Here is a 22137-nt window from a genome sequence, read left to right as displayed (position 1 = left end):
GCTTACTGGAGTCAATAAGCTTGTGCGCTGGAGTCTCTTTTCATAGTTGTTTTTGCAGTTAAACTTGAAGGAATGTCCTCAGCTTGACCTGAAGCTTTGTGTACACATAGAGTTCCCCGAGTCTCCTCTTTCTGGGGCCTTTTTTGTTTGGTTGGTTGGTTTGGGGTTGTTTATTTGTTTGTTTGGTTGGTTTTGCTGCAGGCTTGCAGGATCTCAGTTCCCCAAGCAAAGACCGAACCCAGGTTAGGGCAGTGAAAACCCAGAGCCCTAACCACTAGCCCTCCAGGGAATACCAGGGCCTTTTCCACCACTTTGTTATTTTAATGTTCAGTGCTACTGGTCACAAATGTTCTGGTGTGTCTGAATGTCGCACACTTCCTGACGACAGTGTTCATGAAGAATAAATAATTCATTATAAGCAACCACTTAGATCTGCTGGAGAAGGGATAGGCTACCCACTGCAGTATTCTTGGGCTTCCCTTGTGGCTCAGCTTTTAAAGAATCCGCCTGCAATGTGGGAGACCTGGGTTCGATCCCTGGGTTGGAAAGATCCCCTGGAGAGGGGAAAGGTACCCACTCCGGTATTCTAGCTTAGAGAATTCCATGGACTGTATGTCCATGGGGTCACAAAGAGTTGGACACGACTGAGGAACTTTCACTTTCACTTTTTGCATATCAGTAAGTGCACTTCGTGTTGCAGGTCAAAAGAGCAGCCGCTCAGCCATGTATAAACATGAATAGTTTTTGAATGTCTGGCAGGGTGTGGGCATCAGGGTGGGCTTGATCCAGGCACCATGCATCAGAGCCATGGCTCTGACTCCCTTCACCCACTGGCCTCGTCCTCAGACTGGCTTCCCTCATGGCTTCGTGTGGTTTCCAACAGCTCCTCTTGACACATTTCCTCAGAAACATCCAGTTGGAGACAGGCCTCTTCCAGCCATTGGCAAAACAGCAACAACACTTAAGTTTCTTCCGGTTGTACTCACCAGGAACTGATTGTTCTGAGGAGAGGAATGCCATGCGCTGCTTGGTTTAGATCTGGGTCTCGCCCTCATCCCCAAAGTAGTAGCTGGGGAAGGGGGATGAGTAGGAGTGACTGCCCAGATCAGCCTGAAGCCACCGGGGTCGGTTCACCCAGGTCCCAGTCAGGGAGAAGCGGGTGACTTGTGGAAGCCAGCCCCAAGGTCATCATGCTGCTGGAGGCTAACATTTAAAGTCGGATGGCCCCTCTGACTTTTGTCATGACCGTGGGGTTCTGCTGCACAACAAATGTCTGTTCTGACATTTTCTTTGGGAAGCCCTCTCACTGCTGCGATCACCGGGAGGGCCCTCAGTCCTGTCTGTCCTCTGGGCTCTCTTGACCCCGGGAAGGGGGTGGAGCCCAAGAGGCTCCAGGTCACATGTCTTTGCTCTGACTTTGGTCTCCATCAGCAAGACCAGATGTCACATGACCAGGTTTCCTGCTCAGGGCTGGGGGGTGGTGTGTGGCCAGGAGAGTGACCTGACCCCCAGGGCAAGTGTGAGCCCTTGGTGGACACAGGTGGGTGAGCACCAGCCGTGACTCAGCAGGCTCCTTGTAGCCCTCTGTGCCATGGTTCACTGTACTTTAAAATGGGGGTAATGGGTGTCTCTGGGCTTCCCACCTGGCTCAGCGGTAAAGAACCCTCCTGCCAATTTAGGAGACACAAGTTCGATCCCTGGGTCGGGAAGATCCCCTGGAGGAAGTAAAGGCAACCCACTCCAGTATTCTTGCCTGGAGAACCCCATGGACAGAGGAGCCTGGCGGGCTATAGTCTGTGGGGTCGCAGAGGAATAGGACATAACTGAGCAACTCAATGAGTGGGTATCTCCGGAGTCGATAATAGGGCAGTCAGGCGCAGCTAAGCAGCAGGTCCCAGCAACACAGAGCTGCAGACAGCAGAGCCCCTCCCCTCGCACTCTGTCTCTCTTCTGCTCCCTCACCTCTGTTTCAGACCAAAACACCCATGCAGTCCCACTTCTTGTGGTCATTTGGGACCTCCATCCTTGGGGACGCAGGTCTGGTCAGAGCCGGCTGCCAGCCCACAAGCATTCCAGCCTGGAGGAGGTGAATCTGATCCACATCTCAGCACCTGGAGGAGAAGCGGCCCAGTGTGTCCCCTCACGTGCCTCGTGGTTCACAGCTGGCTCCCCTCAGACCTACGTGGCGGCTGGGAGATGTTGTTCAGGGGCACATCCAGGACAAAGTGGAGATGACCATCCCTCGAGCTGCATTTGATGGCCTGTCCAGGCAGATCGTGTAGTCAGTCCCCACCCCCACCACTCACCTCCAGACCCCGGCTTCTGTAGACGCCCTGGGGGTCGGCATACAGGCAGTGGCTGAGTGAAGGGCAGCTGGCCTAGGCTCAGGCTTTCCTGGATACAGCAGTCTCAGCACCTCCCACTGGAGGGGTTCACGCCTCCTCCTGGTTGCAAGTGGGAAATGCGATCTCTGGCAGGACCGACTCAGCAGGAGGAAGGAAGGAAAGTGAAGTGGGGATGGGGGGAGGAGGGGTCGCTGTCTCCCCTGCACCCCAAAATGCAAAGTGAGTGCTCATGCTCTCCAGTACCAGGGAGAGAGCAGCCCCAGTTATAAAAGGCTCAGTTTCTAGCCGTTTGGGGATGTTGTAGATTGCACATGTTCCCCTGAAATTCGAATGCTGAGACCTTAACACCCAGTGACTTCAGAACGTGACTGCATTAAAGATAAATAGGACTCTATGAGGTCATATGGCTGGGTGCTAAAACAAGGACTTGTGTCCTTCTGAAAGAGAAACATGAGGCCACACGTAGGCAGAGCGACAGTCACGTGAAGAGGCCTCAAGAGGAGCACCATCTGCAAGCCAAGGAGAGAGACCTCTGGAGAAACCAGCCCTGCCCAGACCCTGCCACGGCATGCCACAGTCAGGAAGAAAGGTTAGTTGAACCCTTGCCCCTGATCCCCAAATAAGAAAACGCTTCCTGTAAACCTGGAATTCAAGCAAAACCAACTTTATCTCTGAGTTTTGCCATGCTGAGATTTGAGGGTCTTGGGACTTCGGTGGTGGTCCAGTGGTTAAGATTCCATGCTTCCACTGCAGTTGGCAAAGACTCAATCCCTGGTTGGGGAACTGAGATATCGCAGTCAAAAAAGAAGAGAGAGAGATTTGATGATCTGTCATGAACTTTTTGACTTTGTTAATCGTTTTAACAAAAGTAGTAGGTTTTCGGGTCTTCCCTAATGGTCCAGTGGTTAAGACTCCATGCTTCCAATGCAGGGGGCATGGTCAGGGAACTAAGATCCCACATGCCCTGTGGCATGGGCAAAAAAAATTTTTTTTAATTTTACCCAATTCAGATCCCACATAATTTGAGTCTAATCCTAATGAAAGATGGTTGGCACATTTATTCACGAACTAAAATGATACAAGCATAACACAGTTTACACAATCATTTGCAAGTATGGATTTTTGAGTTTTTTTTTAATTGCAAAAGGCTTCTTGTCATTTCAAAAAGTGCCACTAAAAAGGTCCTGATTTCAAATGTTTATAATTCAAGGTAGCATAAAATATAGCCGTGATGTATTTATATAAATTACAATAATATCCTTCTCGCAGTTCCCACCTCACAAGATCAAAACGAAGCCTCATCAGTAAGTTACATATGTAGGGGTTTCCTGATGGCTCAGTAGTAAAGAACCCACCTGCAGTGCAGAAGATATGGCTTCGATCCCTGGGTCTGGAAGATCCCCTGGAGAAGGAAATGGTAACCTACTCCAGTATTCTTGCCTGGGAAATCCCATGAACAGAGGAGCTTGACAGGCTACGGTCCATGGTGTCACAAAGAATCAGACACGACTTAGCAACTGAGTGCACGCGCATGCTCGTGCACACACACACACACGCACACACACATATACTCATCGAGTATTCCCCATCTCATATCCCTGCTGCCCCCAATCCAACGTAACCAACAACCTGAGTCCTGGCACATCTTTCCCTTGTTTTCCTTTGTATACATTTGTACATTTCTCTCTCACAGATGCTTTGGAAACTTTGTGTTAGTAATTCCAGTAAGTAGTAGACAGGTCCTGCCGTCCTAAGAACCAAAATGACTCTGCAGTTTCTTCGTTTGTTTTTCGCTCTTTTGCATTCATCCCACACTCCCCAGAGCCCAGAGAGCTTTATTTCCAGGCACCAGCAGGGTCACGAGGATGGGTACTTTGAAAAGTGACAGAGAAGGAGGGAGGGAGGGAGGGAGGAGGAGGAGAAAATCTCCAGCTCGTTTGCCTAGAGGTTCAGTACTACGGACAGCGCAGCGGGTTCAGCACCACGGACAGATCCACCTGAAAGGTTTCAGCACCACGGACAGAGCAGGAAACCTACTTTCCCCATTGGCCTCTGCGATGCAGAACTTCCTGGTGGTTTAGCCGTAAAGAATCCTCCTGCATTGCAAGAGACCAGGGTTCGATCCCTGGGTCGGGAAGATCCCCTGGAGAAGGAAATGGCAACCTACTCCAGTGTTCTTGCCCGGAGAATTCCATGGACAGAAGAGCCTGGTGGGCTGCAGTCCATGGGGTTCTAGAATCAGAGATGACTTAGCGACTGAATCAGCACCACCCTAACCCTGCTGGATCCTTTTTGAGCAGAGTTTTGAGCCCGCGCCCAACCCTCACCCGCAGGGTCCTTGAATGCTGATATCTGAGTAATCCAGTCTATCCTGGTGCTGATCTCAGAAACTCAGGCATTGAACACTTAACATGCACCAAACGGAATTTTGGATTTTCTCCACACACACACAAAAATATGATCCTACTTAGTGCACCACAGGGCACTCAACTGGCCAGGTTCAAAGCTCAAAAGTCCTTCCTCTTCTCTCATCCCACCCATGCTCGAGGACTCTCAGCTTTAACTCTAAACTATTCATTGAATCTGTCCACTGTTTTCCACATACACTGTCACCACCTCACTCCATCGTTTCTCACCTGGTTTACCAGTGAGTGCTCAGTCTTGTCCAACTCTTCGTGCCCCCATGGACTGTAGCCTGCCAGGCTCCTCTGTCTATAGAATTCTCCAGGCAAGAATACTGGAGTGGGTTGTCATTTCCTCCTCCAGGGGATCTTCCCTACCCAGGGATGGAACCCACGTCTCTTACTGGCAGCTGGGTTCTTTACCACTGCGCCACCTTGGGAAGTCACCAAACCTATAGCCCCTTCTATATCATTTCTTGTATAATAGTTTTAGTGATCTTTGACATTTTAAATTATATTATATCACACCCTTCCATGGATTCTCAGCACACCTACAACAACATTCAAAGATGTTACTGTGGCTTTCAAAACCCTGGATGCCTCTCTGACACTATCCCCCACCACTCTCTTCCTTGCCTGACCACTCTGGTCCCACTGGCCTCCCTGTTGTCCCTCTGGCCCTTTGTGCATGCTATCCTCCCTGCCACAAATTCTTGCATAACTGGCTCCTTTCCACCTTTCAGGATTAAGCTCAAAATGCCGCCTCTGCTTAAAAAAAGATCACCTCCGGGGCTTCTCTAGATTCCACATGTCCACTGCAGGGGGCGCAGGTTTGATCCCTGGTCAGAAAGCTAAGATCCCCGTGCCTTGAAGTGTGGCCAAAAAAGCAACTCCCATCTAAAATGACCTCACCATTACTATCACATTGATTACATCGCATACTTCATAGAATTAGCACAAACTATATTTTGTATTTTTTTATTGCCTTTTGTCTAACATCATTACTAGCCTGTAAACTTTATTAAGCCATATATCTTGACTGGCTTGGTCACCCAAAACAAGCATGTAGCACATAGCAGCTGTTTATAATTATTTGTCGAATGAATGAATGAATGAATTTTCAGCTAGTCATGGAGCCCTGAAGAGATGTCAACAGCACTCGACTTCTGCCAGAACGGTGGTCATATGTGCTGGCCCAAGTTTTTTTTGGCTTTGTTTTTAATTGGTTTGGCTGTGCTGGGTCTTCACTCCTGCACGGGTTTTCTCTCGTTGTGGCAAGCAGGGGCTATTCCAAGAGTTTGTACGCCACAACTCAGACCTGGTGCAGCCAAATAAGTAAACAATTTTTAAAAAAAGAAAATAAGACTGTAAAGGAAGACTATTTCCACCCTTCCCCAACTATGACTTTGTCGAAAATTTTAAGTTTTGATATAGCCTCCAGGAGAGCGATTTGGCAGAGTTCATTGTATTGTACTGTTGATAATAATAGCAGCTAACAGCTAATAGGGGCTTCCCTGGTGGCTCAGTGGTAAAGAATCCGCTTGCCAATGCAGGAGACTAGGGTTCGATCCCTGAGTTGGGAAGAGCCCCTGATGAAAGAAACGGTAACCCACTCCAGTATTCCTCCCTGGGAAACCCCATGGACAGAGAAGCCTGGTGGGCCACAGTCCATGGGGTCGCAAGGAGTCAGACATGACTGAGCAACTTAGCAACCACAGCTAATAGCTGTTAAGTGGAGTATATACATTCTTTACTTTTTACCTTCAGAGCAGTGCTGGCAGGTGGTAAGCGGTTCTTCCCACTTAACAGAATGGGAAACTGAGGCACAAAAGTGACAAGTGACCCCCGAGGACAAGCTAGTGGCAAAGCAGGCTCTGACGGGAGGCGGTCTGGCCTCAGGGTCCCCGCACCGTCACACCCCTGCCCCGTCTCCTCCCGCCTCCCCCTACCCCGGGTGCTGGTTGTAGACTAGGAACCACCAAGAGGCCTGGGAAGTTGCTGGTCTCCGTGGGCGTCCGCAGCCAGGGACGTGCCCATCCGGCCAGGGCTGGGAGGCTCGTTCCACTCTGGCCCCGGCTCACCGCGTGCGCAGCCCCACAGCCACACTGCTGACACGTGGTCACCGTCGCCCCTCTGCTCTCCTCCCCTGTCCCTGCAGGCGCTGGCTCCCCGGGAGGTGGGGGCTGGAGGGGAGAAGGCCGCTTGCTCTCCAACTTCCCCATCTCCCTCCCGCAGCCTCCGCGTCTGCGCAGCCGCGGTCCCTGCGGCGCCAGGTCTGCGGCCCTGGACAGGGTGTGTTTGGGGAGGGTGAGTCCTCCGAGGGACCCCGCGGGCAGGAGCGGGGCAGGGAAAAGGGGCTGGGGGCTCGGACGGCGGGCCGGGGACGCGCGCGTGTGAGCGTGGATGCGTGCACGTGGGAATGCGCACTGGGGGAGGAAGAAAAGGCGCCCCAGGGGGTGTGGGTCTCGGGTGGAGGGAGTGTCCCCGTCCCTCGAGTGGCAATGGGCTGGGCTAGGGCTGCAGTTCGCCCGGTTTCTCCGTCCCGCCCTGTCTGCCCGCCTCCTACGGGTCGCACGAGGTTTTTAGCCTCTGTGCGAGGAACCGGGAACCGCCCTGCCTGCCTGGCGCGTCAGCTGCGTGCGCGGGTGCTCCGGTCTGGCGGGGGTCAGGTGTCTGAGCTCGCGGGACCCGCGTGTTAACCGCGTCGCACCTGTGTGCCCGCGCGTGCGCCCTCGAGCATGTGTGTGGCGTGTGTCTGCCTGGGCACGTGTGTACCACCTGCACGGGCGAGGAGCACGCGCGCTGGAGTCGGTCGGGTTTAGGGTCCCTGCCTGGCTCCCGTTAGCTGCGTGCCTTTGTTCAAGGGCCTTCCCAGTCTGTAACACAACAGACTTGTGACAGTAGCTGCCGCGGAGAGTGGCCGGCGGCGAGGATTAGGTTACAGGAAGACGCGGAGTTCTCCGCAGTGCCTGACCCCGGCGTGCGCCGGGAAGCGGCGGTTGCAGTGTTACTTTACTGTGGTGGAGGTAGTGGTTACTGCGTCTTCGTCCTCCTCCTCCTTCTTTCAGACATCCATAGTTTATTGTTTAGTCCAAACACCTTCAAAATGGAAACTCAATACTTTCCACCTGAAACAAACTAGATACTACCTAGTATATAATGCTTAACACATTACAGCAATAAAGATGACACTATTGTCTTATACACCGACTACAGCCAATGGCAGAGCCAGTTTGGTTGCAATAGCGTCATGGTCCGTCCTTCTCAGAGGATGACCCGTTACTATGATAAGACAATAGTTGAGGCTCTTAGGTGTGAACTCACACACACACACCCCTGTCACACCCGCACATTTCTCTCTGTCCTGTGCCCCTCCTCCCTCCTCCATGAATCGGGTTCTGCATCTTCTGACTTGGGTTGGGGGACTCTTGTCTCCTCCATCCCCCGCCCCCTCACCTGCATTCTCTCCACTTCCTACGCCTTCTTACCCCTCAGCTAAAACACACGGTTAACTACTTGATGGGTGATCATTTACCTCGAGAGGCTAAAGCCGGTTTTATGTTCTTGTTCTAGGACGTTGCATGTATTAACCACCTTGCATAATGTAACCCACTGAGTATACTCCTGGATAAGCATTTAGAAAAAGAGTACAGGGCCTTCCTGGTGGTTCAGTGGTTAAGACTGTTCCCAATACAGAGGGCACAGGTGCGACCCCTGATGGAGGAACTAAGATCCCGCATGCAGTCCAGCAGATAATACAAACAGGCTGAGTGTAAAAAAATAAATCGAGAGCCCCCTTCCTCCTTCTGTCTTTTACTTTGACTCTTCTGAAAGTGAAAATGAAATACAGGTCCAAGAAATTCTCTGTTGTAAGGAAAACATGAAGAGGTCTCAACGGAGGCGTGCGCAGCGAGAGGAAATGGAGTGGAGTTGCGGCAAAGGCGCGCTGCAGGGCTCTGTGTGGACAAGCCGCCCCTTCCTCCCAGCCACTGTTTACCCGTGAAGACGCGGGCCCAGTGGCCCCCATCTTTTGATTTCTTGAGGAAACACTGGAAATCTGTATTTTCAGTTGACATCGTCCGCATTTTAAAATGCCAATAATTATTTCAAACCCTTGAAAGGAAGACATCATGTAAGCCAACCGCACAGGTGGTGGGGCTAGGTTAGACCCTGGGGCTGCCCGTTTGCAACTGTGTTGTGGGCTGGGGAGTGTGGAGGGGGTGCGGAGAGGAGGCTGTGAGCACAGACAACGTTTCCCAAGAAAACAAAAGCAAAAACTGGCCTTGGCGGAAAAGTAGTGAGACAGCCCCAGAAGGGAGTAGCGTTTATTGCCTTGGGCCGTTTAATTTTTATTTCACATTGGGGTGCGGCTGGTTCGCAGTATCGAGTTCGTTTCAGGTCTTCAGGGAAGTGAGTCCTCACACTTGCACTTGCAGCTACTCTTTTCCCACTGAGGTTGTTGCAGAGCACTGAGTTGAGTCCCCTGTGCTGTTCAGTAGGTCCTTGCTGACATTGTATTTTGGCTTTAATATGAGCTGTAATTAACCTGTGTTTTAGCTGAAGGGTGAGAAGGCATGGGAAGTCGAGAGAATGCAGGTGAGGGGGCGGGGGGTGGAGGAGACAAGAAAAAAAAATCTGATTTAAAATGAAATAGTCTTTCACACTCTCATTTTATATCTTGCCAACTTGAAATTCAGGAGGCTGTCACTTGTCAAGTTGACAAGATATAAAATGAGAGTATTAAAGAACGTATCATTTTAAAGTATTTATTTATTTATTTTTGGCTATGCCGGGCCTTAGTTACAGCACTCAGGGTTTGCGGCATGCGGGATCTTTAGTTGTGGCGTGTGGGTCAGTTCCCTGACCAGGGATGGAAGCCAGGTCCCCTGCGTTGGGTCCTTGGAATCTTAGCCACTGGACCTCCACGGAAGTCTCTAAATTAGATTTTTTAAATCCTTGTCTGTCAGATACTCCTCCTCCTTCTTAATGATCACAGAGGAGAAAGTCAATGCTGCAGGGGGCTCGAGGGAAGACTGGGGTCCTTCTTTTTGCAGCCAGAGGGGTTACAGGGGGTGGGGTACTCTCTTTTCCTAAAAGCTTCTGGGTCTGTGCTTTGGTTGTGGAGTGTGTGTGTGGAGTGTTTGTGTGCACACTTGCCTGAACCACCCTCTGGCCATCCTCTCTAAACTCCTTATTTCCCTTCTTGTTTTATTCGTCTCTAGAGCATTTGTCATCATTTGACATATTGTCTGTCTGCCCCACTTCCCGCCACTAGAGAGCGAGTCCCAAGAGGGGAACTCTGTTCCGCTCAGCGCTGTGTCTCTGTGGTTGCTATTCGGTCGCTCAGTCGTGTCTGACTCTTTGCGACCCCATGGACTGCAGCCCACCAGTCTCCCCTGTCCTTCACTATCTTCCGGAGTTTGCTGAGATTCATGTCCACTAGCTGCTGATGCTATCTAATCTTCTCACCCTGTTTCTCTGGCGCCCAGGAGTTGTCCTGGCACAGGGCTGGCACTCTGTGAATATCTGATCTTCTCATCCTGTTTCTCTGGCGCCCAGGAGTTGTCCTGGCACAGGGCTGGCACTCTGAATATTTGTTGAGTGACTGAATGTCTCTCAGTCCTCAGGTCCCAACTCCTGCTCCCTGGGGAGCTCAGCAGGACCCTGGAACAGGGGGAGGACAAGTAGCCTGTCTTTCAAGTTCCACGTTCTGAAGAGATGCAGAGTCTCAGACCTGAGCAGGTCCGGGGGCTGCTGGAGCCTGAGAGGGCAAAGACGCTGCTGCCTCGGGAGAACAAGGCCTGGGAGAAGCGTGCCGCCTTCGCCAAGGACTGGGTGGCTGTGGAGGTTGGGGCCTCCGGCTGCGGCAGCGATGAGAAAGGTGAGGGCCGGGGTCCCGTGGGAGGTGGGGGTGGCAGAGGCCATGGCAGAGCCTGGGGAAAGGGGACTTCATCCTGCTGCTCCATTCGGCACATTTCTAAATGAAACCTTGTGTCAGTCGGCTTTCTGCTGTGTAACAAGTCAGCCCAAAACCGAGTGGCTTAAAGCCAGTCATTATCTGTCGACGATTCTGCGGGTTGGCAATGCATGCGGCCTCAGGGGATAGTCCTGCTGCCCTTGCCTGTGTTTGCTCCCACTGTGCAGCCGCAGTGGATCGAGAGGCAGCTGGTTCATGTGAGATGGCCTTACTGGGGTGTCTGGATGGTTGGATGGTGCTGACTTATGGCCATGTGTCTCCAGCAGGCTTGTTCAGGCTATTTCTCATCAGGGTGGTTGAAGGGTTCTTAGGACAAACAAGATATGGAAGACCCCAGGTCACAGGCACTTTTTCAGCCTCTCCTGGCAACCTAGCAGCTCTTGGGTGTGCAGAGAGTGGTGTCATTTGCTGAGATGGGGACAACCCGTACAGCACCCCCATAGCAGAATGACGGCTGAACCTTCTACCAGGAAAGGGTTCTTCCTTCTTCCCCAGGAGATAACCAGGCCCTCGACCAAGGTATGGGGAACAAACATCACTTCCAGCAGCGAGGAGGAGGTTTGGGGTTCCTGGCAGGACCTGGGTGCAAAAGAGTGGGAAATACCCATCTTTGGTTCCACCCCTGGTTCTCTCCAGTTTAGCGGTGACAAGAATGCTGAGATTCGAATATGGGGAGATTCCTTCACTGGTGGCTGGAAGCTGGGGAAGCCTCCATCCTCCTGGCTTAACTCTGTGGCTTTTTCTTCTGCTCCCTCAGTTTTTGCCAGAGGGCTGTAGAAAAGGAACTATTGTACCCATTTACCAGGCAGTAGAATAGAGGCTCAGGTGGTGAGTCATGTCAGGTGACTCCGTTCAAGTCTCCTGGGTAGTTAGTGCAGAAATGGGATCAGAGCTCAGGTCTCTTCTTCTCTCCACCCCATCTGAACCACGTACATGCACTGTGTATGTGTGTGTGTGTGTCTGTGTGTGTCTGTGTGTATGTGGTATGTGTCTGTGTGTCTGTGTCTGTGTGACTGTGTGTGTCTTTGTGTGTGTTAGGACATCAGCAGGACAGTGTGTGTCTGTGTGACTGTGTGTGTCTGTGTGTGTCTTTGTGTGTGCTGGGACATCAGCAGGACAGTGTGTGTCTGTGTGACTGTGTCTGTGTGTCTGTGTGTGTCTGTGTGTGTCTTTGTGTGTGTTAGGATATCAGCAGGACAGTGTGTGTCTGTGTGTCTGTGGGTGTCTGTGTGTGACTGTGTGTGTCTGTGTAACTGTGGGTGTCTGTGTGACTGTGTGTGTCTGTGTGACTGTGTCTGTGTCTGTGTGACTGTGTGTGTCTTTGTGTGTGTTAGGACATCAGCAGGACAGTGTGTGTCTGTGTGACTGTGGGTGTCTGTGTGTGTCTTTGTGTGTGCTGGGACATTAGCAGGACAGGTGCAGTGGGTGGGAAGAAAGCAGCACCCATCCAGCTGGCCTGCTCGCTCACTCATGACTCCTTTCTCCTCCATTCCTGCCCTCGCCCAGATCTACCTTCTCCCAAGACTATGGTTCCCCAGGAGTGGAGCTCGGTGGAGGAAGATGATGAGTCCGAGGACTCCCAGGTGAGCTGGGGATTCCTTCCTCTTTTGATGAGACCCCTCTCTGCAGTTCTTAGTGGACTGTCACACTCCCTTCCTCAGCCTGGAATTTCTAGGCCCCACGAAAGTCTGTCTGGGGATGTGAGCCCCACGAGGTCTCTGGTGGGAAACAGGACATGTTCCATAGTCGTCAGATGTGGAGTGGAGGGTATCAGGTGGTGGGTGTAACTCCATCCATGTATACCCTCCAACCCTTCACTCATAAATGCTTCATGACTTAACCATTCATTCCTCTGTCCTCTCATTTATTCACCCAAGCTTTCATCTGCCTACTCATCCATATACCCATTCCACCCATCCATCCATCACCCATTCATCCATCCGTCCATTATCCACCCATCCATCACCCATTCATCCATCCATCCATCCATTATCCATCCAGCCATCATCATCCATCCATCCATCACCCGTTCATCCAGCCATCCATTATCCACCCATCCATCACCCATTCATCCATCCATCCATCCATTATCCATCCAGCCATCATCATCATCCACCCATCCATCACCCATTCATCCATCCAGCCATCCATTATCCATCCAGCCATCATCATCCATCCATCCATCACCCGTTCATCCAGCCATCCATTATCCACCCATCCATCACCCATTCATCCATCCAGCCATCCATTATCCATCCAGCCATCATCATCTATCCATCCATCACCTGTTCATCCAGCCATCCATCATCCATTCGTCCCTCCAGCCATCCATCCATTATCCATCTAGCCATCATCATCCATCCATCCATCCATCCCCCGTTCATCCATCCATCCATTATCCACCCATTCATCACCCATTTATCCATCATCCATCCATCCATCACCCATTCATCCAGCCATCCATTATCCATCCAGCTATCATCATCTATCCATCCATCACCCGTTCATCCAGCCATCCATTATTCAGCCATCCATCATCCATTCATCCCTCCAGCCATCCATCCATTATCCATCTAGCCATCATCATCCATCCATCCATCCCCTGTTCATCCATCCATCCATTATCCACCCATTCATCACCCATTTGTCCATCATCCATCCATCCATCACCCATTCATCCATCCATCCATTCATCATCCACCCATGCATCCATCTGAGGTCATCCATCCACTTCTGTACCCATCCATCAACTCTCCCATCCACTCACCCTTCTACCAATCCATTCATCCATCTACCCATTGAACACTCCATTCATTTGTCCTCTGATTCATCCACCCATCCTGCTCATTCACACACACGTCCCATCAGTCCATATATGCAGTTATCTCTGTGCCCACTCATCCTCATCATCCATATGCAATCATTCCATCCATTCAACACACCGACTCACCCATCCTTCTATCCACACATCTATCTACTCACCCATTCATGCATCCACTACTTGTTGACTGTTGGAAGGATGTGCCTTTTCTCATCGACCCCTTTGCCTACTCATCCATCCCTCCCTCCATCCACTAATTACTTACTGCGTTTTAATCCAAGTACTCTGAGTAAAACCAAAAAGAATGATTGAGCACGTTCCTTTCATTGGAAGACCTAATGTTTTCTTTGTGGGGGCATAAGACATCAATATGTGAAATAGTAACAGTGGTTCTTTTATTTACATATTTATTTTATGTATTAGAAAGAAAGCGTATAATCACTCTTGGCAACATGTGAGGGTCCCATCTGCCAATCAGATGTCAGAAATCCAGCCTGGACTGGCTCAAGCCAGAAAAAGGCTTTGTCGATGCAAGGTGGGAGAAGGCAAGCTGGACAACCAACCTTGGTAGTGTAGAAATAAGAGCCGCTCCCAGTGGGATGGCTCAGGGGAAGAAGGAAGCAATTCTGTGGGCCAGGAGGGCTATCCTTGCTTAAAAATATTTATTTATTTAGTCATGCCAGGTCTTAGTTGCGGCATGTGCGATCTAGTTCCTTGAGCAGGGATTGAACCGGGGCCCCCAGCACTGGGAGCTCAGAATCTTAGCCACTGACACCAGTGCAGTCCTAGAAGGTTTATTCTTCAATATCTGAGAGAGGAAGAGACACCACACCTATGATTTTATTTTATTTCTGTTTAGTTTTTTTTTTCTCAAGCTTTAAGCTTTTTATTTTGTACTAAAGTATAGCTGGTCAACACCATTGTGGTGGTTTCAGGTGAACAGCAGAGGGACTCAACCGTACATGGACACGCATCCATTCTCCCCCCAGTGCCCCTCCCATCCAGGTGTGTGCAGAGTTTTTAATTAAAACAGCTCTACAGCGGACAGGCTATTTCTTTTTCTTTTCTAAATTTTTGTGTATTTATTTGGCTGCACTGGGTCTAAGTTGAGGCGTGTGGGATCTTTAGTTGCCTGTGTGAATTCTTGGTTGCTTCTTAGTCATGGCGTGTGGGATCCAGTTCCCTGAGCAGGGGTCAAACCTCAGCTGCCTTCATCGGGAGCACCACCAGGGAAATCCCTGATACACGTCTCATTCCCAGTTCCGTAATCCCGCTTTCTTACAGGTGACAATGGTGGCCCCCTCCCCCGCTGATATTTATGCTTCTTCTTCGTTTCTGTTTCAGGGCTTCGTGGAGTGGTCGAAAGCTCCACAGCAAACGACCGTAGTCTTGGTGGTGTGTGTGATCTTTCTGTTCCTGGTTTTAACTGGGATGCCCATGATGTTTCACATTTAACTATAAAGGCGGCTCTTGTTTGTGTCATGCTCAGGAAGAGCCCTGGTTTAAAAAATCCGGAATAGGTCTTGAATATCATCAAATGCCTTTTACACATCCATTGAGATGACTTCTGTGTTTCACCTTTTCATGTGCTGTTTCTGCATTACTATATTTCATTGAACTTAAGACATCTTCTATTGTAAATGCGTATTATTTTGTGTACTCCTGAGAAACAGAATGCTACTTAAATGTAAGATGTCACCAAGTGGAAGATGCAGCATGACTTCAGAGAAGGTGAACACGTGTGCAACATACGAGCAATGAAATGGAGTCAATTTCTCAATTACAAATCACCTTTGCATTCTTAGGATGGTGGCACACCTGGCTTTTCAATACTGAATTCTGTTCCTGGATATCTTACGTAGGATCCTTGCCTCTATCTTCTTACATAAGATTGGTGCTATCTTTGTTTCGTTTCGGTATTGTGCTAAGCTCGCATCATAGAAGGACTTGAGTAACGTTTGACCTTTTGCCGTGCTTTCGAGTACGTTCTGTAGTTTAGGCTGTGCTCAGTCGTGTCTGACTCTTTGTGACCCTCGTGGACTGTAGCCCACCAGGCTCCTCTGTCCATGGGATTTCCCAGGCAAGATTACTGGAGTGGGTTGCCATTTCCTTCTCCAGGGGATCTTCCCAACTCAGGGATCGAATCTGGGTCTCCTGTGTTGGCAGGCAGATTCTTTACCATTGAGCCACCAGGGAAGCCCTTTCTCGTAGCGTAAGAAGTATCAATTCTTTGACGTGTGGAAACAACTCAGGAAAGGGATCAGGTCCTAGAGCTATGGAAAGGAGGTTTCCATGTGTTCTTAGATGGCTTTTCCATTTCTTCTCTTGTTTTCAGCTCGTTAATACTTTTTAACTCCATTAATTTTGATGGTTTATAGTATTCTTTTGTCCCTTAGACTATTCTTCATTCCACTGAATATTTTCCTCCAGATGATTAGCTTAATTATGAACAGTATTTTTTGGCTTGGCCAAAAAGTTCGTTTGGGTTCTTCTGTAAGATGGTAGAGAGAAACTTGAATGAAATTTCTGGTCAGCCCCAATATAATTAAACAAAATCTTCTCTTTATTCTGTCCCCATTCTGCCTTTGATTTGTCAAAGTTTTGTCTAGTTTATTATTTTTCTAAAGAACCAGCATTAGGATTTGTTTATGTCCATCATTTCTCTAGTTTATAATTTTTTTTCCTTTAACATGTATTGGGTTTATTTTTTTGTTGTTTCTATTCCTTGTCTCGATTTTTAAGTTGACCTCTTAATTTATTTATATTCTTTTTATAAAGCTATTTGCTGTAATAGTGCATTTAATAATATAAATGTACTTCTGGTTATAGTCTTGGCCACATCTCAAAGTTGGATAATTCGTGTTCTTGTTTATCTTGTTGTTGCCTAAGTATTTTATTGCAGGGCTTCTAAAGAGTGATTTGAAACTCAGTGACAAGGTCTATTTAAGAAGAGGTTTCTTCCCGATTCACTGCACTGTGAGCGGAGAATGTGGGCCATCACATGTCCGCTTTCAGAACCTTTTAAGAAGCTTTTATCCTGGCCTAGAACATATCCAGTGTCTGTGTATGTTTCCTGGACATTTAAGATGAATATATATTTTCTGTCTGTAGAATTCAAAACTACATGTCGGTTAATTAACTTCATCTTATCAATTACGTTGTTCAGAATCACATGCTATTTAGTTTTGTCCAAACCTACATGTCGAAAACCAGTAAGGCTACGTAAAAACCTGTTAGTATTGATTACACTTGTCAATCTGTTTTTATTAATGTATACTTTGTGTATTTAGCAGCCGTGTAACTTGGTGCATATAATATACACAGCACTGTTACGTCTTTGTCAACTAAGTAATACGTGTAAAACACCCAGCACAGGGCCAAGTATACAGTAGGCACGCAGTAAATGTTGGTTAAAATCGGATTCTTAATCCTTTGCCCAATAGGAAATGATTGTCTTTAACTAATGTAATCCCTTGTCTTAAATTTTACCTTGTCTAATAGTGGTCAATATTACCATCCTGCTGTTTAAGCTTCCTGTGTATGTGTATTTAGACTCTTTGAGTCATTTTGTTTTAATAGGACTTTGAGTGGTCTCATTTGAGTTTGTTAGAGACATTAGGGCAGATAAAGTGTTGGCTTCTCTCTCTCTCCATTCCTGTCTCTGGCTGATTGTGTCCAACAAGCCACAACTGGCCCGTAAAAGAAACACATGCCTCAGCTGTTCCATTCTTTAGGATTTTATTGGTTGCAGACGGGAGAGTCTCATTTCATATGAACTCAAGCCAAGAAGGGCTTCCCTCATAGATCATTGGGTAAAGAATCTGCCTGCAATGCAGGGGACCCGGGTTTGATTCTTGGGTTGGGAAGATCCCTTGGAGAAGGAAATGGTCAACCCACTCCAGTATTCTAGCCTGGAGAATTCCATGGACAGAGGAGCCTGGCAGGCTACAGTCTACGGGTTACAAAGAGTCGGACATGACTGAAGCAACTTAGCACATGTAGCGAGCTAAGAGATTCATTATAGATTCACTTTCACCAACGTTCAGGATGAAACTGGCTTCATTTAGAGTTGGAATGAACTGTCGTGACTGAAAATGTAAATGAGCATATACAAGCTGTATTAAACATGTTATTTGTAAAAGGTGTTGACCCATGCAGAAAATAAAATGAAATATCTCTTTTTCAACAATTATATCCTTGGAGATGTTGGGAAAAGATTCCTGGGTCTTGAAAGATAATTACGAGAAGTATGCAGGGAGGAAGTATGTATCACTATTTTTTATGTGTTAAAAATGTTTCCAGTATTCCTGGAAAAACAGGTCAAGTGTACAGTGGTAAGGAATCCACCTGCCAATACAGGAGACGCAGGTGTCATCCTTAGGTCAGGAAGACCCCCTGGAGAAGGAAATGGCAGCCCGATATAGGATTCTTGCCTGGAGAATCCCGTGGACAGAGGCGCCTGGCGGGCTACAGTCCCTGGGGTGGTCAAGAGTCAGATATGACTTAGCATGCACAAGCAAGTATTCCTGGAACAGAAGCAATGAGTTGAAAGGGGAGACTTGTCCAGGTAAAAAATGGATTTATAAAGAAAAAAATGTAGAGCTGGTTTGTCGTTGTTTTAGTCACTAAGTCGTGTCCAACTCTTTGCAACCCCATGGACTGTAGCCCACCAGGCTTCTCTGTCCATATTTCCCAGGTAAGAATACTGGAGTGGGTTGCCATTTCCTCCTCTAGGGGATCTTCCCGACCCAGGGATGGAACCGGCATCTCCTGCATTGTGGGCGGATTCTTTACCACGGAGCCACCTGGAATAAACCATAGAGCAGTGGTTACTTATTTCAGCTCTGTCACGTGCCAGAACACTCATTTCATGGATGATGGAGGTCCCCACCGGCACCCCGATGCTCTGTTCTTCACCCAAGAGCCAGGCGGATCCCATTAAATGTAATTAAGACCGTTCGTAATCCACCCACTTCAGGAAGTCAAAGGCAAAGTCCTCCCCCTGGCCATCCAGCCCCATGCGGACTCGCCTGTGCCCTCCCCCACCGCGCCATGCCTCCCTTTTGTTCCCGTCCCTGCTCCAGCCACACTGGGCTGCGGCTCTTCCGACAAGCCCGTCGGGCCCCTGTCTCAGGACACTGGCACTGGCTCTGGAGCGGACCTCTGCCTGCAGTGTTCTTCCCCACGGACGCCCCCATGGCTCCCTTGGGCCTTCAGCTAAGCCCTTCATCAGGACCTACTGTGCTGTGGCCTGGGTGATGCCTTGAGTACAGGCAAGACTCAGACACTGCGGTTCCTGACCCTGCAGGACACCAGCCGGCAGAGGGCTGTTCTCTCTGTGTGTTTATTTTCCGTTTTGGCTGTGCTGGGTCTTTATGACTGTGTGGCTTTTTCTACCTGCAGTGAGTAGGGGCTCCTCTCCAGTTATGCTCACGCTTCTCATTGCAGGGGCTTCTTTCGTGGAGCACACCTCTAGGGGACTCGGCTTAAGTAGTCGCAGCTCGTGGGCTGAGTGGTCGCGGCTCATGGGCTCCAGCGCACAGGCTCAGTTGTGGCCCACGGGCTTAGTTGCTCCGTGGGCTCTTCCCAGACTAGGATCGAACCCGTGTCTCCTGCATTAGAAAGGGAAGGTTTTTCTCTTATTCATTCATTCACCTGGCATTTCTTCACGACCTCTTGTGTGCCAAGGCCTGTGCAGAAAATGACGGGACAAAAAAAAAAAAATGCAGACAGATTCTCTCCTCCCAGGCCCTCCCTGGTTTCCTCTATAGGGCTGGGAACTGAGAGGGCAGGTGGGCAGGGAGGTAGATGTGTCTCCATGTGTTGATCATTTGCTCCTCTCCACAAGCTCATATGCCCAGTTCACAGACAAGGCACAGTTCAGTTCAGTTCAGTCGCTCAGTCGTGTCTGACTCTTTGCAACCCCGTGGACTGCAGCACACCAGGCTTCCCTGTCCCTCACCAAGTTCCGGAGCTTGCTCAAACTCATGCCCATTGCATTGATGATGCCATCCAACCATCTCATCCTCTGTCGTTCCCTTCTCCCCCTGCTTGCAATCTTTCCCAGCATCAGGGTCTTTTCAAATGAGTCAGTTCTTTGCATCAGGTGGCCAAAGTGTTGGAGTTTCAGCTTCAACATCAGTCTTTCCAATGGAATATTCAGGACTGATCTTTAGGATGGACTGGTTGGATCTCCTTGCAGTCCAAGGGACTCTCCAGAGTCTTCTCCAACACCACAGGTCAAAAGCATCAATACTTTGGCTCTCAGCTTTCTCTATAGTCCAACTTTCACATCCATATGTGACTACTGGAAAAACCATAGCCTTGACTAGACAGACCTTTGTTGGCAAAGTAATGTCTCTGCTTTTTAATGTGCTGTCTAGGTTGGTCAATAGCTTTTCTTCCAAGGAGCAAGCATCTTTTAATTTCATGGCCGCAGTCACCATCTGCAGTGATTTTGGCTTGACGCATTAGTTTCTGATAAAATTAAATAACTTTTTCAACCTATCTTGGTGGGAGAAGCAAGGAAATCTGAATATGGACTGGTCAGTGATATTAAGAAATTATTCATTTCATTGTGTGAAAATGATATTGTGGTTGTATAGAAGACACTTTATTTTTCCTTATGTTTAGTATATGTTCTGCTGAAGTGAGTACAAATTGTTTTTTCCTTAGAAGTGCAAGCTGAGGAAGTGAGAGCATGTCTGTAATTTACTTTAAAATTGACCTGGAAAATAGTCATATACACAGATTTTCACAACCTATTTTTATTTTTTCACAACCTATTTTTAAAGCAAATATATATTATAAAATATGGAGCATTTCCTTATTTTAAAAGGACAGGTATTATATTTTCTTGTTACCAAAGTTATTTTTAAAAAATATTGAATACTTTATACCTTTCTCTATGATTGAAAATGTCATAGCAATTTTTGTTTAATGTGGACGTTCTCTTTTATGTAGAGAGGTCCTAGTTGCCCTACAACACAGGTCAAGTTTGGAAGAAAGGCTTCAGTCACAACTGAGATGGACAGGGCAGTGGCACCCCACTCCAGCACTCTCGCCTGGACAATCCCATGGACGGAGGAGCCTGGTGGGCTGCAGTCCATGGGGTCGCTGAGAGTCGGACACGACTGAGCAGCTTCGCTTTCACTTTTCACTTTCATGCATTGGAGAAGGAAATGGCAACCCACTCCAGTGTTCTTGCCTGGAGAATCCCAGGGACAGGGGAGCCTGGTGGGCTGCCGGCTATGGGGTTGTACAGAGTCAGACACGACTGAAGCGACTTAGCAGCAGCAGCAGCAGCACAACTGAGAAATATTTTTCAGCAATTTTTTTTTTCTGGAGCTAAACAAATCACAATGAGGTTTAAATAAGCATAAGAGATTCTTTATAATAAATCTTATGACCCCTAAATAAATATTTTAAAAAACCAAAACGATTTAGAGAAAAAGAAGATAAAAAATAGCTTATGCCCAATCTGTGTGAAATGGAAACATCCACTTGCCTTGTCTAAGCACACAGAGGGTCTCAGATGACAAGGAATAAAGGCAAGCTGGAAAACCATTCCATGCGGTACCATGTGGGTAGAAAGGAGCATTATATAACTTTTTAGAATATTTATGCATATAAACAAATATCCACATAAAAATTTGCTTATACATGCATAGAATATTCTGGAAAGATACAAGGCAACTGCTCTGAGTGGTTGCCTCCGGGGAGAGGAGCTTGCTGACTGGTGGGAAGGAGAATATAGAGGTAAGATGATTACTTTTCTTCTTTATAAATTATGTGTGTGCGTGTGTGCTCAGTTGCATCTGACTGTAACCCCATGGACTGTAGCCCTCCAGGCCCGTGTCCATGGGATTCTCCAAGCAAGGACATTGGAGTGGGTTGCCATTTCATTCTCCAGGGGATCTTCCTGTCCGAGGAATGGAATCCGAGTCTTGCATCTCCTGCAGTGGCGGGTGGATTCTTTACCAGCTGAGCCGCCAGGGAAGCCCTTATAAATTACAGACTGTATGAATTACTTAGAATAATCTTGCGGAGATCTTGCTGTCTGATTAGACCTTGTGTGTGTGTTCATCTCAGTTGTGTCCGACTCTTTGCGACCCCATAGGCTGTAGCCTGCCAGGATCCTCTGTCCATGGAATTCTCCAGGCAAGAATACTGGAGCGGTTTGCCATTCTCTTCTCCAGGGGATCTTCCCAACCCAGGAATCAAACCCTGGTCTCCTAAACTAGACCTTGTAGTCCTCCGTAATTCCTGGTAATGCAGGTGGTCTGCACTAGTGATCGGCATGTTTCATTCTTCCCTGTAGCCGCACCATCGAGTCAGCCCTTCCCATACCACTCTGGGCTTGGCTGTGGGGCCTGCTTTGACCAGTGGAACCAGAAGCAAGCTTGGTGCTATGCCCATGTCTCCCTACTCTAAGTACCAGCCCCCGCCTTGAGGGCTCACCGAGCAAGACGTGAGTCAGCTGAGCCATTCTGGAGCACCAGCGCACAGCTGACCACGGGAGCATAGCTGAGCCCTTCGAGTGTTACAGTGGGGTTTGAGTAGCGCTGCCCCCGCCGAGTATGCCAAGAGTAA

General features: G+C 48.6%; 1 protein-coding gene across 5 annotated transcripts in view; it reads left to right on the top strand.

Moving 5' to 3' along the window:
- The window catches only part of SMIM17 (small integral membrane protein 17), a 23216-nt gene extending 1079 nt beyond the window's left edge, over positions 1-22137 (top strand). Inside the window, exons 1-5 of one of the 5 annotated variants that reach the window (XM_086354955.1) lie at positions 1224-2086; positions 2790-2934; positions 10368-10628; positions 12231-12307; positions 14890-17197. In XM_086354955.1, the coding sequence (XP_086211081.1) occupies positions 10466-10628; positions 12231-12307; positions 14890-15000 (351 nt within the window). In that variant the 5' untranslated portion in view covers positions 1224-2086; positions 2790-2934; positions 10368-10465 and the 3' untranslated portion in view covers positions 15001-17197. Of the gene's footprint in view, positions 1-1223; positions 2087-2789; positions 2935-6968; positions 7055-10367; positions 10629-12230; positions 12308-14889; positions 17198-21865 lie in introns of those variants that run through there. The other 4 variants (XM_086354952.1, XM_086354954.1, XM_086354956.1 and 1 more) reach the window with 4 other exon arrangements.

This window comes from Bos grunniens, chromosome 18 (assembly GCF_055505025.1).
Source record: "Bos grunniens cultivar Pamir isolate PY7600 chromosome 18, Bosgru_T2T1.0, whole genome shotgun sequence".
NCBI lineage: Eukaryota > Metazoa > Chordata > Mammalia > Artiodactyla > Bovidae > Bos > Bos grunniens.
This window is presented reverse-complemented; position numbering and strand designations above follow the sequence as displayed.